We start from the raw sequence: 14,592 nt of genomic DNA, 5'->3' as shown, positions 1-14,592 counted from the left end.
ACCTTAACCAGGGAAATGTCTTTCCACGATTCATCAAAACCAGCCTCACGTTGTTTCCGTGTTTCTACACGCTTCCGTTTCTGTGCTGTGCTAGCGGTGATTGTACGTTTTAGCCGGGCGGCATCACCTATTTTTCCTTTGCATGTTTAGTCGTATAGATCTCGGTGTTTGCAACTTGAGTGACAATTTGTTCCCCATTGACAGCGTCTGTACTTCACACGTTTTTAACAATGGGACTGTTTAATTTGTCCCGGCAAATTCAAACAGCCGTGGCGTAGACGGTGATAATTTATGCAGTGCTACGTGTGAGCGGGGTCAAATGGATGTAAACAATGCATCCTATTAGCATGGCGGTGAAGTTGTAAGCATGGCGGTCCGAGCCCAAGCGTGGCGGCCGGGTCGCCAAGCATGCCGGTACCGCCATGCTTTGTTCTATGTGGGGAGAACACTGCAACTCATGGAGAGATTGCACAGTCTGATACACATTTGCAAACCTACCAATAAAATCTTTACAGAAAACAAGATGTCAGAAAATCAATATAAGCACTCCTATGAACTGGGTGCCTAACTTTGATCAAGATCTGAAGCTATTAGTTCAAAGTTATCAAATCAAAAACAATACATAAAAAATACATTAAAAGCAAAACATTTCATCCACATTTTAAAAAGAAAATTATTCTAAAATATATGTATTCTGTATTTGACAAACAGTTCATTCGACAAATGAAAACTCACAGGAATATGTTTCAGCTATTAGAACAGAATGATAGAGTTTATATAATAATAGTTTAAAAACGCACTTCAAAGATTGCAGTGTTTGAAGATGTAGATTCTCAGGAGGCAACAGTACTGTTGACTTCTCCCTCCACTGGACACCAACTAACTATTTAAGTTGATTTGCATACAAAGCAGAGCTTGCAACATGATAGCTATTCATAAAGGGTGTTTTTTTTTTACTTTTCATATAATACAGTTAGTCACACAATGAGGCAGTTCATATTTGTCTCAGTGAATCATTAATGTTTGACAGACACCTGTACAAAATACTTGGACTAAAGCCAGCTAAAATTTTCTGTTATCTTGCATGTTTTATGAATCTATTCACATCTAAATGCAGCACTTTTTTTTTTGCAATGAGACATTTGTTTTTATACTAAAATATCTGAATTACTTTGAATAAAGCTGGAAATTATGTTCCTTAAAATAATTAAACAAATAAGGCACCAATGTTTTTGTAAGATATTTACATCTTTTAAGGACATTCGGTAGACTGATTCCCCACTGTTGGTTCAACCCCAAAACTTGTTTGTATTCAAAATTAATTATGACAATGCATATTTATATTGAAACAAACTATGATAAAGGGAATTATATTATATAACAAAGGGCAAGGTCACCAGAGTTCAACTATGTTAATTTCACTATTTTGATGAATTATGCAAATTCACTGGGTTTTGACTTCACAAACTTCAATTATCATGACCTTGTCTAACAATAAACCCAAGTTATGTTTGAAATGGAGCTAATGAAAGCTGTACTGGTTTGTTTTGTAACACTTCCATTGATTGGCCAAGTTATGTTTGAAATGGAGCTTATGAAAGCTGTACTGGTTTGTTTTGTAACACTTCCATTGATTGGCCAAGTTATGTTTGAAATGGAGCTAATGAAAGCTGTACTGGTTTGTTTTGTAACACTTCCATTGATTGGCCAAGTTATGTTTGAAATGGAGCTAATGAAAGCTGTACTGGTTTGTTTTGTAACACTTCCATTGATTGGCCAAGTTATGTTTGAAATGGAGCTAATGAAAGCTGTACTGGTTTGTTTTGTAACACTTCCGTTGATTGGCCAAGTTATGTTTGAAATGGAGCTAATGAAAGCTGTACTGGTTTGTTTTGTAATCATTACATTGATTGGCTTCAGATTAATTATATGCAAGGACAAGATGCGTATGGACAAGAAGACTGGAGTGAAGCCATAGACTACTTTGAGCAAAGTTTAGAAGAGTTTTATAAAGTAGATGGGGAATGTAGATCACTGTGTGAAGGTCCACATGAATACGAAGAATTTCAAGATCTGTACATCTCAATTGGCAGTAAGCAATTTTTGATTGTTGTTACTCAGCATCCTTTTTATGATAATAGACCATTTTGAAGGGATTTGCAATATATATACATTCAAGTTTATGTACACTCTAGTCATTTGTCCATTACTATACTGGTACTAAAAATAATAAGTTTTGAAAGGATGTAATCACAGATGTCAAACAGGTTAGTAGTGGCACATAATCTAGTGTGATTCTAAAAATATTAATGCAGTGAATGCGAAGGATGCTTGTTCTGGGGTTAACAACATTGTATTTACACATATACTCTATACTCTACATGTATTAGTCTATGATTTATCGTCATAATATGTATAGATTATCTGACCATTTTTGGTGGGAGAAGGTTGCTTGCAAATAACATGTTGTTACAGAACAGAAATAATTTCAATGATGAAAACAAAATTTCTCCTCTTTTCAACATTTACAAATGGTCTATCCCTTATAAATTTTTTATTAATTTCTTTTGAAACTGTTAATGTTCTAGCTTAGTATTTCATATAATATTTTAACATAAAATTGTATTAATATTTTGTTTGTATTTTATAGCACATTATCACAGCGTTGTCAATTGCAGGTTGAATTGCTTTCAGAAAACTTCAGTTCTTGAAGGAAAGTTTGCGGGTGATTTTCTACCTTCAATCTATCACTACCTTCAGTATGCCTATTTCCAAGGTGAGTTTTGCCATTAAAGTCTAAAGTCCCAGCTACTTTTTTAGCTCCGCTGTCGACTTTGTCGAGCGGAGCTTATCATATGAGTGATTGTCCGTCGTCGTCCGTGTCAATGTTTTATTTTTTCGACTTCTTCTTGAAAACTACAAGCCTGAATGCTTTGATACTTGGTGTATATGTACCTTGGGTAGACCTCTCTTAGGTTTGTTCATTTCATGTTAATATCTTCAATTCTCTAATTTTGGTGAATATTTTTGTCATTTTTGGTAAAAAGTGATATTTTCGACTTCTTGTTAAAAATGACAAGTCCAATTGAGTTGATACTACATATATAGGTACTACACGTGAACCTCTCTCAGATTTGTTCATTTCATGTTGATATCTTCAATTTTCTAATTTTGGTGAATATTTTTGTCATTTTTGGTAAAAAGTGATATTTTCGACTTCTTGTTAAAAACCGCAAGTCCGATTGCTTTGATATTACATATATAGGTACTACATGTTGACCTCTCTCAGATTTGTTCATTTTGTGATGATATTTTCAATTCTCTAATTTTGGTAAATATTTTTGTAATTTTTGGTAAAAAGTGATATTTTCGACTTCTTGTTAAAAACCAATAGTTCAATTGCTTTGATATCACATATATAGATACTACATGTAGACCTTTCTCAGATTTGTTCATTTTGTGATGATATCTTCAGTTCTCTAATTTTGGTGAATATTTTTGTCATTTTTGGTAAAAAGTGATATTTTCGACTTCTTGTTGAAAACTGTAAGTCTGATTGCTTTGATATTACATATATGGGTACTACATGTGGACCTCTCTCAGATTTGTTTGTTTTGTGATGATATCTTCAATTCTCTATTTATTTTGGTGAATATTCTTGTAATTTTTGGTAAAAAGTGATATTTTCGACTTCTTGTTAAAAACTGTAAGTCCGATTGCTTTGATACTATTCATATTGTTCATTTTCTAATGATGTCTTCAGTTCTTTAATTGAAATGTGCATTGCTAACAGCGGAGCTATCTCAGCCGATAGGCTGCTTGTCAAGTTTTTTTTCATAAGATACTAAATGAACAAACATGAGGTAAAATGTTCATGCTACGGATACAGTAGAAATAGCTCAATAGTTCAACATGGGCAGTATGTTGGTGATGTACTAAAACAATAGTATAAAATATGGAGCATGTTTTTCAACCCCGGCAACAACTACCGGTACATGTAGTGTGGCTTCTTATATTTAGAGTAATCAATGTCAACCATGTTTATAATAATCATCAGCTACATTGTATCTGACTTTCTTTGAGTCTGTGTGTGTTATGACTAGACACTACATTATTTTGGCTAATTTTATTTAAAATACAGTGTCATTATTCAATTGTCAAACTTCACAGGTTTTTTGGTCAACTAAATGTTGATATTCACTACGTTCAATTACCCACCATAGACTCAGGTCAGTCAAAATGACTATTTTGAACTGTAGGCATTAATCTGCGATTCAGCCAATGACTGAGAGAGAAATTTAGGTCAGGGGAAGCCCCATGACCTCATAGATCTTCTTCCATGTCACATAGCACAAGGTCGAGAGGGCAATGCCGGGCAAAGGGCCATGTTCCATGTAATTTTTTGGCAGCTCAGTCCGAAACAATCCACCACTCCCTGAGAGCAGAGTTGCGACCCATCAACTTTTTGGAGTTTGTGGCCGGCACACTGGAACGCATAACTTTGCTTCTCCGGGACTCTGAGGTTGAACGCACCAGCCTCCCAGACCAGCAGACACAGCTGTTGGTAGGACATCGCACGGCTGTGTGTGATCTTCTGCAGTGTCATCTGGCTCTCTTGGCAGGGGCTACCTCTGTATAGCGGGATGTTGTTTTGGCAGCTTGTGTTTTCGCCGGCGAACTGAGTCATAGGGTGCGACTGGACCTTCTCCACTCTCCATGGGGAGATGGCAGAGCTTCGGGAGGCCACCAACCAGATGGTACAGATGGAATTCGCGAACCTGTTAACAAGCGGAACGTGCCCCAAGCGCAGAAAACACAACTAACAAAGGCGGCACCCACTGGCCAGAAGCAGCCAGGAGGCAGGTGGTGGTTCCTCCTCTTCCTTGGGCGGTCACCCACCCAGGTCATGGGGGAAGCAAGTTTGACGCTTCTGTGTGTGACAGGGTGGAAGGGCATACTTCCGGCCTTAACTTCTCGACTCCTACAAGCCTCAAGGGAACTCAGGAGCAGAGAAGAGATCACCCCCCAATGCAACGCACTTTGCAGAAGCGAGTAACTCTCTTGGACTAACAGAGCGATGCGCTGCCCTGGTGGCTGGCAATTACCAACCTCAGGCTATGCCTCTGATAACAGATGCCTCCTTCACAGGTTGGGAAGTGCACATATTGGACGAACAAGCCCAAGGATTATGGCCCTGTGTTAAATTTAGACCCGCCATATCAATTGGCTCGAACTTAAAGCTCTTAGTACTTTCTACCCATAGTTCGAGGCCACAGAATCTTGCTTTGCACAGACCACAGTGGTGGTCTCCTATATAAACAAGGAGGGGAGGGGGGGCAATTCCCCAGTTCTGGCAGAGGAAATTCCGCATTGATGCCTGGAATACAATGGGGAGCTAACTGCACACCACCTTCCAGGGGTGGGGAACAGTCAAGTGGACGCCCTCTCGCTGCGTCTCAGTTTCCAGAACACATGGTGGCAGATATCCCAATGGGTAGCCTCCATACTGTTAAGGTTGTGGGATGGCCCAAAATAGACCTGTTCGCTGCACCCCAGAATGCTGACCCCAGGAGTGTGGGCCATGGACGCATTGTCGATCCCATTGGTCAACATGAATGTGTATGCCTTTCCTCCCTTCCCGCTACAGAAACTTCAACAGGAGCACACTTGCATTTTGACGCTGGTGGTGCCCAACTGGCCAACCAAGGCTTGTTTTCCACTACTGTTTGAAATCTTAGTCGAAACACCAGTAGTGCTTACTTACACGCATGGAGGCTCTAAGTATAGACTCGCACAGATGGAAGGTTTATCTGAGCAGGCTGCCAAAGTCCTGGCCAGGCCGAATAGTGGGCATACGTTGATTGGTGTGGTGGAGTTGCTTCTTTGCCCGGTTCGAGCTTTGGGTCAAAGCAAGGCAGCAAGCACTTGATTATGTGTTATGACCAGGGTAAGCAGGACAGACCAGCCTCCCCGACTTCCATTTCTAGGTGGATCACTGCAACAGTGTTTGAGGTTTACAACTATCTGGCATCCTTGACACAGGGTCTACAGAGACACTAAGTGCAAGCGCATGAGGTCTGTGTGATCGCTAACTTATTAGCTCTTGCGTCAGGTGCCCTCTCGAGCATATACTGAGGGCAGGCTTCTGGAGAACGCAAAACATCCTTATCAATTATTACCTAAGAGACACGTAATCCATTGAGGAAGGTCTCTTTAGGGTGGGTCTCGTCATAGCGGGTCAGACTTTGATTACTGACCCAGCCCAGACGGCTGCAGGGATCCCTGTGCATAGGCGATAGAGCAGTCTCGACAGATTTGCGCGGACAGGTATCTCCCTTCAGCTCTCCTTGGACGTTCTCAGGTCTCGCTTTGGCCTATGCCCTCATGCAGAACTGTTTCGGCCTTTTTTAGTCCCCGTTCGGACGGAGTCCGAAAACGGGGACTTATGTTTTGCCCTGTGTGCATCCGTGCGTCCGTGATCACCTGTATCTCGAACATGCATGGGCCGATTAAGTTCAAACTTCACTCATACATCACACATTATATGGGACATATGCACATGCATTTTTTTCATGATCCGATTAACGATAGCCGAATAGCGGCCATTTTAATGCCGAAAATGCATCAAAATCGCACATTTTCACCATTCCGGACCCGGATCTCAGTTATGCATGGACGGATTTTGTTCAAATTTGGTACATACATTAAACATAATAGGACCTTGATGCACGTCATTTTTTTTTCTGGATCAAGTTCGAAATGGCCGACTGGCAGCCCATTTTGTTTTAAAGAATTCAGTTCTGGATCCGTATCCGAGACATGTCTGGATTGATCAAGTTCAAACTTCACACACACAAGGTACATCATGTCACAAATATGTATGTGCATTTGTTTCATGATCCCATTAACGAACGCCAAATGGCGGCCGCTTTAAGGCCGAAAATGCATTGAAATCGCACATTTTCACCATTCCGAACCCGGATCTCAGTTATGCATGGACGGATTTCGTTCAAATTTGGTACTTACATTAAACATAATAGGACCTTGATGCACGTCATTTTTTTTTCCCGGATCAAGTTCGAAATGGCCGACTGGCGGCCATTTTCTTAAAGAATTCAGTTCTGGATCCGTATCCAAGACATGTCTGGATTGATCAAGTTCAAACTTCACACACACATGGTGCATCATGTCACAAATAGATATGTGCATTTGTTTCATGATCCGCTTAACAATAGCTGAATGATGGCCATTTTAAGACCGAAAATGCATTAAAATCACGTATTTTCACAATTCCGAAACCAGATCTCAGTTATGCATGGATGGATTTTGTTCAGATTTAGTACAATGTGTTGTACATATGCAGGTGCATTTCGGTCATGATCTGCTTTGAATGTATATGTCACTCAAATATGAATGGTAGTTACCCCCATAATTTGGGTTTAGGTCTAGCGTCCTTGGACAATGTCTACCCTGTCACCATATCAGCAGTATGCTTTTGTTATCGAGATGACAATGGCAATGTAAGACACTGTTTTTCACTGGTCTTAGCTAGGTGGTAGTCAAAAGTAAAGAATTTTGTCCTGAGCTGGGACATTCTTTATTACCTTGCCCGTACCATCAAAGATCGAAGGGAAAGGTATATTAAGGGAAAAATTTTGTCCGGCGTTGTCGTCGTCGTCGTTGTTGTTGTCGTCGTCGTCGTCGTTAATAATTGTTATTGTGTGCATAATAACTTTACTAATTCTATTCCAAACTTTATCAAACTTGGTCACCTTATTCATCAGTATAAAGTCTTCCCTGAGTTTGAACAACAGATGTCCTGTATGAAAATATCATGCAAATATTGATAAAATATGATAAAATATTTTGACTGTTTCTACTTGACTGATCACTGGTGATACACATCAAAGGTCACTGATCTCAGTGGAAATATGCATTGTTGTATGTGTTCAATGAAGCAAATGATTTATCTTGTAATAATATCCTTGGTAATGTATCTCAGAATCCCATACTGGGTTTCAAAACCAACTCATGGAGAGCTTGCACAGTCTGATACACATTTGCAAACCTACCAATAAAATCTTTACAGAAAACAAGATGTCAGAAAATCAATATAAGCACTCCTATGAACTGGGTGCCTACCTGTACACCTGTACAAAATACTTGGACTAAAGCCAGCTAAATTTTTCTGTTATCTTGCATGTTTTATGAATCTATTCACATCTAAATGCAGCACTTTTTTTTTTTGCAATGAGACATTTGTTTTTATTCTAAAATATCTGAATTACTTTGAATAAAGCTAGAAATTATGTTCCTTAAAATAATTAAACAAATAAGGCATGTTTTTGTAAGATATTTACATCTTTTAAGGACATTCGGTAGACTGATTCCCCACTGTTGGTTCAACCCCAAAACTTGTTTGTATTCAAAATTAATTATGACAATGCATATTTATATTGAAACAAACTATGATAAAGGGAATTTTATTATATAACAAAGGGCAAGGTCACCAGAGTTCAACTATGTTTTCAAGTACTCCTATGTTTCTGGTTTTGTTCGGAAACCCACCATCTCTCGTCGTTTGACTCCTACAGTTCAAAATAATCATTTTGACTGACCGGTCCCTCTCGATCACCCCATTTTCTGTAGCCATTGGCTTAGTCCTTGTATATGGAGAAAACCAGGGGAGTGAACATAAGACAAGATAGTGTTGCCCTCTTGACCTTGGTCACGTGTTATGTGATGTGCAAGAAGATCTATAAGGTCATGGGGCTTCTCCTGACCTACGTTTCTCTCTCATTGGCTGTATTGCAGATTAATGCCTGCAGTTCAAAATAGTCATTTTGACTGACCAGAGTCTATGATGGGTATGAACTATGTGAATAGACTGGTTGAAAACCCTCTGCTCAATTTCAAGCTATTCACATGTTATTATCATAAATATATATGCCATGATCTATGATATTTCATCATTTGATAAAAAAGGTGAAATTTCTCCTTCACAGGGGTGGGTGGTAGTGTTTGGAATGGCCAAAAATACAGATTTGTTTCTCATTATGGGATATTGACTAATCATCTTTATTAGGCAATGACATCAGAGTGATATAGATTTTAAGGATTTATATGTATATCACGTAGTATGGATATATATTAAAAATGTTTGGATGAAAATATGAAGTATAGAATAAAGAAAGTTACCGGTACTATCCTTACATTGAAAGAGTTTGTGTCATGCCATTGATTGCTTACAACTGGGAGCCTTCACTGTAAGCTTCAATGTATCTAGTATGATAAGCTTGTGTGCTTATAATGTTTTTGTTTGTGTCTAGTTGGTGAACCAGATAAAGCTGTGCAGTGTGCCGTTAGCTATTTATTATTTCTACCTGAGGACGAAGTCATGACTAAGAACATGGAGTTTTATGAGACACAGACTGGTATTAATGTAGACAGTTATCAACCAAGAGATGACGCCAAACTCTACCACAGTAGAGTCACAGTGGAAGACTCATTGAAAAAGTTTGCTGATAGCTTTATGACATTGCCCAGTGTAAGTGTTGTGAAAATTGAAATATGTAGAATAAATGTTGGTTGTCAAAAATAAAAACAGGTCCAGGATTTACCCATAATAATATTGTACATATTAAATCATAACCACCATACTCAGCCATATATTACATATTAGCAGTACCATTTTCATAGAATATACATTTGTTTTATGAATTGTGAGAATCTTGCATTTCATATTTAGGTCCTCATCACATTTCTAATTTGGGCGTCATTTTTCTATTTTTCAATCACTCCTAGCACTTAAATATGGTTTTTCGTTGTCACTGATGCCTATTCAAGTGTACAATGTTTACAGTACCATACAATTTGCATATCCTTATTTTATGAATTCTTTGTATTATATATTTTGCACACACCCAGATTGTTTGTTACTGATAGGTTTTAGCAGGCATCTGATAATGTCACAGTGGTTGTTTAGTTTAAATTCATTTCAAAACCTTGAGAAGTATTCAAATGTTTTTAAGTTGATGCTCTTGAACATGTTCAAACTTTCCTCAAATTGGCTTTGTGAATAGCATATCCATGTATATAATTAAATATGTGATTAGCCAATCCAAAATTACTGATAAATGATCACCACAGATGATAACTTTAAAAGAGAAAGTAAAAGAGAAAGTAGGAGATCCTCTGTACGAAATTCGTGATTATTAAAGTGAGAGATTAGAGACCTGATTAACATTTTTATTGGTATCTAGGCAACATTTTCAATGCTAGGATTCATATTTGATGGAATAACCATAATTGCTCTATTACCTAATAGCGCTTATATGTATTACAGAGGTGTTTCCATGGTATTATTTTAATGATACAGCAAATGTAATTTTTGGTTTATGTGTGCTTCTAATGGAGATGCACTTCTAATAGAGCAAATATGGTACTACAATTGTTATGAAGTATGTGCTGTCAATTTGGTTTAGAATTACTGGTAGTTGATACCTTAAGGCTTATAGATTGCTGAATAATTAGGTTTTATTGTTAAATATTTGCTTTTTTTGCAAAGTTAGAATTGAGTTATCAATTATGAAGGTACCAGCTATTTTGTACTATGGGCCGCCTAGTATTTCAAATATTTACAGCTTTTTATCATGTTGAACACCAGTATCTTTTCGCTAAAATTTTAGCACAATATTTCATTTCTTTTTACGAATTTTTTTAATCAAATAGACATAATTTTCCAGTGACTACCATTTTTGGAAAAATATTTTATAAAGTAATTCATTCATTTTCTCATTACCAGGTACTGTATCTACATGTACATATACCTCACCACTCTCGTTGTCATGCGCAGCATCATTGACAATACTGATAATTGTCATCCTGATAAATCTTTAATACTTATCAACATCCCCCTGTACTAATTTCTTCTTCCCAAACTATACCGGACATCTTTGACGAGAGGAAAAATTATAATTGTGGCTCAAAAATTGTTTCTAGAATGTTGTTGCTGATACACCTGTGGAAGAGTTCAGTGAGAAAAAAAAAGGTGATATAGATGATATTGATGCGAATAATATAGAAGACGATGTGGAGGGCGAAGATGTGATTATTGAAACCAGCAAAGCCAAATATTTCGGAGAGATTCAAAATGATGATGATGATGATGTGCGATCAAATATGGATAACGTTACCATAGTAATGACAGAAAAAGAATTGAACGGTACACTAAGGATGGTAGCCGATTTGTTTGCGTCACAGATGCAGTGTGATCAGTTAATAGAACTGGCCTTGGTATGTATGGTTTTTAAGTTAAATAATACCTCTCATCTTATCACTGGCATTGGAGCTTACTTACTCTTTTAAAACCACCAATGGGATTGATCTGATACATTTGATTGATAGACCTTCCACTGGGTCACTATCAGGGTTTGCGCAAGTCAGAATGTTTTCAAATTTGATATGCAAGTACCTTGGATGGTTCTTTCTCAGATTTGTTCATTTCATGTCAAAATCTCAAATTCTCTATTTTTGTCATTTTTGGTAAAAAGTGATATTTTCGACTTCTTGTAAAAAAAACCTCAAGTCCGATTACTTTGATATTACATATATAAGTACTACATGTGGACCTCTCTCAGATTTGTTCATTTTGTAATGATATCTTCAATTCTCTAATTTTGGTGAATATTTTTGTAATTTTTGGTAAATAGTGATATTTTTGACTTCTTGTTAAAAACCGCAAGTCCAATTGTTTTGATATTACATATATAGGTACTACATGTAGACCTCTCTCAGATTTGTTCATTTTGTAATGATATCTTCAATTCTCTAATTTTGGTGAATATTTTTGTCATTTTTGGTAAAAAGTCATATTTTCCAATATTGTCGAAAGTCTGATTGCTTTGATACTATACATATTAGTTGTGTTCACGTTACACGAAGTACGGGCTAAGATTTAAGCTGATTTAGGCTTATCTAGCATATTTGCATTTCGGCTAGACCCAATTGCGTCCACGCACAGGGAGGGCCAGTCGTTAGCACGGGCTAAGGGCTGCCATTAGTTGGTGACCTTTGGTAAGCCGCTATTTACGAACGAAAAATGGATGACACGCGCGACGTTCTATTTCTGCTGCTGGCATGTTTCGTTCTAATTTTGAAGCGACGTGCACAGGAACGCGAGAGAAGACAGACCACTTATTTGGATGCACATAAACAGTATACAACAGGCGTAACAGAATACAGCGTTTTATTAATGCATGTCGTAGACAGCGAACCAAATTTATTTTGTCTACGATTGGAGCTGCTGTACGCTCTACTACAGTGACCCGATTAGTGTGGAAGTGAGCGCGGAGTAATGACTGGTGGAATAGTGTCGTTATATGAACATGGGACAATTTTCACACCCAAAGGTCGCCGCAGAGGGCGCTTAGCCCTGGGCTAAGCGTTCGCGCATACTTCGTTAGCCCGTGCTAAGGTCTAGACCGCGTCTTAAATTCGGATCAGATTTAATCCGTACTTAGCATTCCTTAGCCCGTGCTAAGCGTTCACGCACGTTTTCTTAGCACGGGCTAAGGAATTTGACCTCTTAGCCCGTGCTAAGGAGCTGTGCGTGAACGCAACTATTGTTCATTTTCTAATGATATCTTCTGTTCTTTAATTGTAATGTGCATTGCTAACAGCGGAGCTATCTCAGCCGAGAGGCTGCTTGTTTTATTATTTAATATTATTTGCGTCTACTGTTCCCCTTCCCTATGTAATCATGGTATTTGAACACAACGGCAAAGATTGAGATTAGAACACACAGCTTGCCCATCAGTTTGTGGTTAATCAGGTGTCATGATAGACACTAATAATGGTTATATTGTACATGACTATTATTATTATAATCTTGCAGGCTGGTGCAGTAGAGGGTGATGGTTATAGTGGTAAAGCTAAACCCCATACAACATTTGAAACATTTTCTGGCTTAACGGTATTGAATGCAGCAGAGGTAAGATTATCATAAAAATAGCTTTATTTGTGTGTTTTAATTCTTGTTAGTCCCCTTTCAGACGCAGTCTGGAAATAAGGACTTATGGATTGCATCCATGCGTGCGTGGTGTGTGTGTTCGAACCTGTATCTTAGACATGCCTGGACCAATTACATTGAAACTTCACACATACATCATACATAATATATATATATTGTACATATGCACATCAATTTGTTTCACGATCCGTTTCAAGATGGCCGAATAGCAGCCATTTTTGTACAGAAAAATCATCCAAATCAAGCATTTCTCGGCTGTTTACAGATGGATTTTGTTCAAACTTGGTATATACATTAGGCATTATGGGACTGTTTATACTTGACTGATCACTGGTGATACACATCAAAGGTCACTGATCTCAGTGGAAATATGCATTGTTGTCTGTGTTCAATGAAGCAAATCATTTATCTTGTAATAATATGTTGGTAATGTATCTCCCAAATCCCATTGGAATACTAGAATGGGTTTTCAAAAGCAACTGGTGGAGAGAGTTTTTGAACAGTCTGATACACATTTGCAAACCTACCAATAAATTTTTACCAAAAAAAAGCACTCCTATGAATTGGAAGCCAAACTTTGATCAAGATCTGAAGCTAATAGAAAATCTGTTTCGACCAGAGTTATCAAATTAAAAACATTACATAAAAAATACATAAAAAGCAAAACGTTGCATCCACATTTTGAAAAGAAAATTGTACTCAAAAATGTGTATTCTGTATTTGGCAAACAGTTCATTCGACAAATGAAAATTCACAGGAATTAGAACAGCTATTAGAACAGAATGATAGAGCTTTTATAATACTTATTTAAAAACGCACTTCAAAAACAAAGATAGCAGTGTTTGAAGATGAGGATTCTCAGGAGGCAACAGTACTGTTGACTTCTCTCTCCAATGGACACCAACTATTTAAGTTGATTTGTATACAAAGCAGAGCTGCAACATGATAGATATTCATTGAGGGCGTTTTTTTTACTTTTCAAATAATACAGAAGTCACACAATGAATATAATAAGCAGTGTTCTCCACGAGGGGTTTAAGATGGGCGCAGCACCCCTCTTTAATTTATTAGCTCCGCTGTCGACTTTGTCAAGCGAAGCTTATCATATTGCTTAATCACGCAATGGGAGAGTCAAAACAAGTTCCCTCATCATTCCTGAATTGGCTTAGATACTTGAGAACAGAAGAACCAGCAACAATTCATTGGTCCAATTGCTTGTTACTTGCCTTTTATTGGCGAAAAGTAAAAAGAATCATCAAATAAATCACCAAAACAAAACGTACGGTAAACTCTGAAACAACATGGATGACACGGTATCTGATTTGACCTTTGTCTTCAGTACCCATGATGCAATCAACATAATAATTAATTTATTTACAGTCATTGGATTCGATTTTTTCTTTTTCTTTTAAATGGTAATTTTGTTATGTAAAAATATTTTTATTACTTGGGTTTTTCAACTATTACAATATGTCAGAGCATTTATAAAACTTTTAAAAATGAAAATACTTGAAAGAAATTTAAAAGAAATGAATGAAAGGCTGGAATTTCACAACTTGTTC

At 37.5% G+C, this 14,592-nt stretch overlaps 1 protein-coding gene across 1 annotated transcript in view; it reads left to right on the top strand.

Moving 5' to 3' along the window:
- LOC100313646 (leprecan-like protein) overlaps nucleotides 1-14,592 on the top strand; it is a 52,352-nt gene that overhangs the window by 18,066 nt on the left and 19,694 nt on the right. The window contains exons 3-7 of the mRNA NM_001168106.1: nucleotides 1,921-2,092; nucleotides 2,651-2,776; nucleotides 9,330-9,547; nucleotides 11,002-11,295; nucleotides 12,896-12,991. Coding sequence (NP_001161578.1) covers nucleotides 1,921-2,092; nucleotides 2,651-2,776; nucleotides 9,330-9,547; nucleotides 11,002-11,295; nucleotides 12,896-12,991 — 906 coding nt within the window. The remainder of the gene's footprint in view (nucleotides 1-1,920; nucleotides 2,093-2,650; nucleotides 2,777-9,329; nucleotides 9,548-11,001; nucleotides 11,296-12,895; nucleotides 12,992-14,592) is intronic.

The sequence above is a fragment of the Saccoglossus kowalevskii genome, chromosome 7 (assembly GCF_978046115.1).
Source record: "Saccoglossus kowalevskii chromosome 7, keSacKowa6.1, whole genome shotgun sequence".
Lineage (NCBI taxonomy): Eukaryota > Metazoa > Hemichordata > Enteropneusta > Harrimaniidae > Saccoglossus > Saccoglossus kowalevskii.
This window is presented reverse-complemented; position numbering and strand designations above follow the sequence as displayed.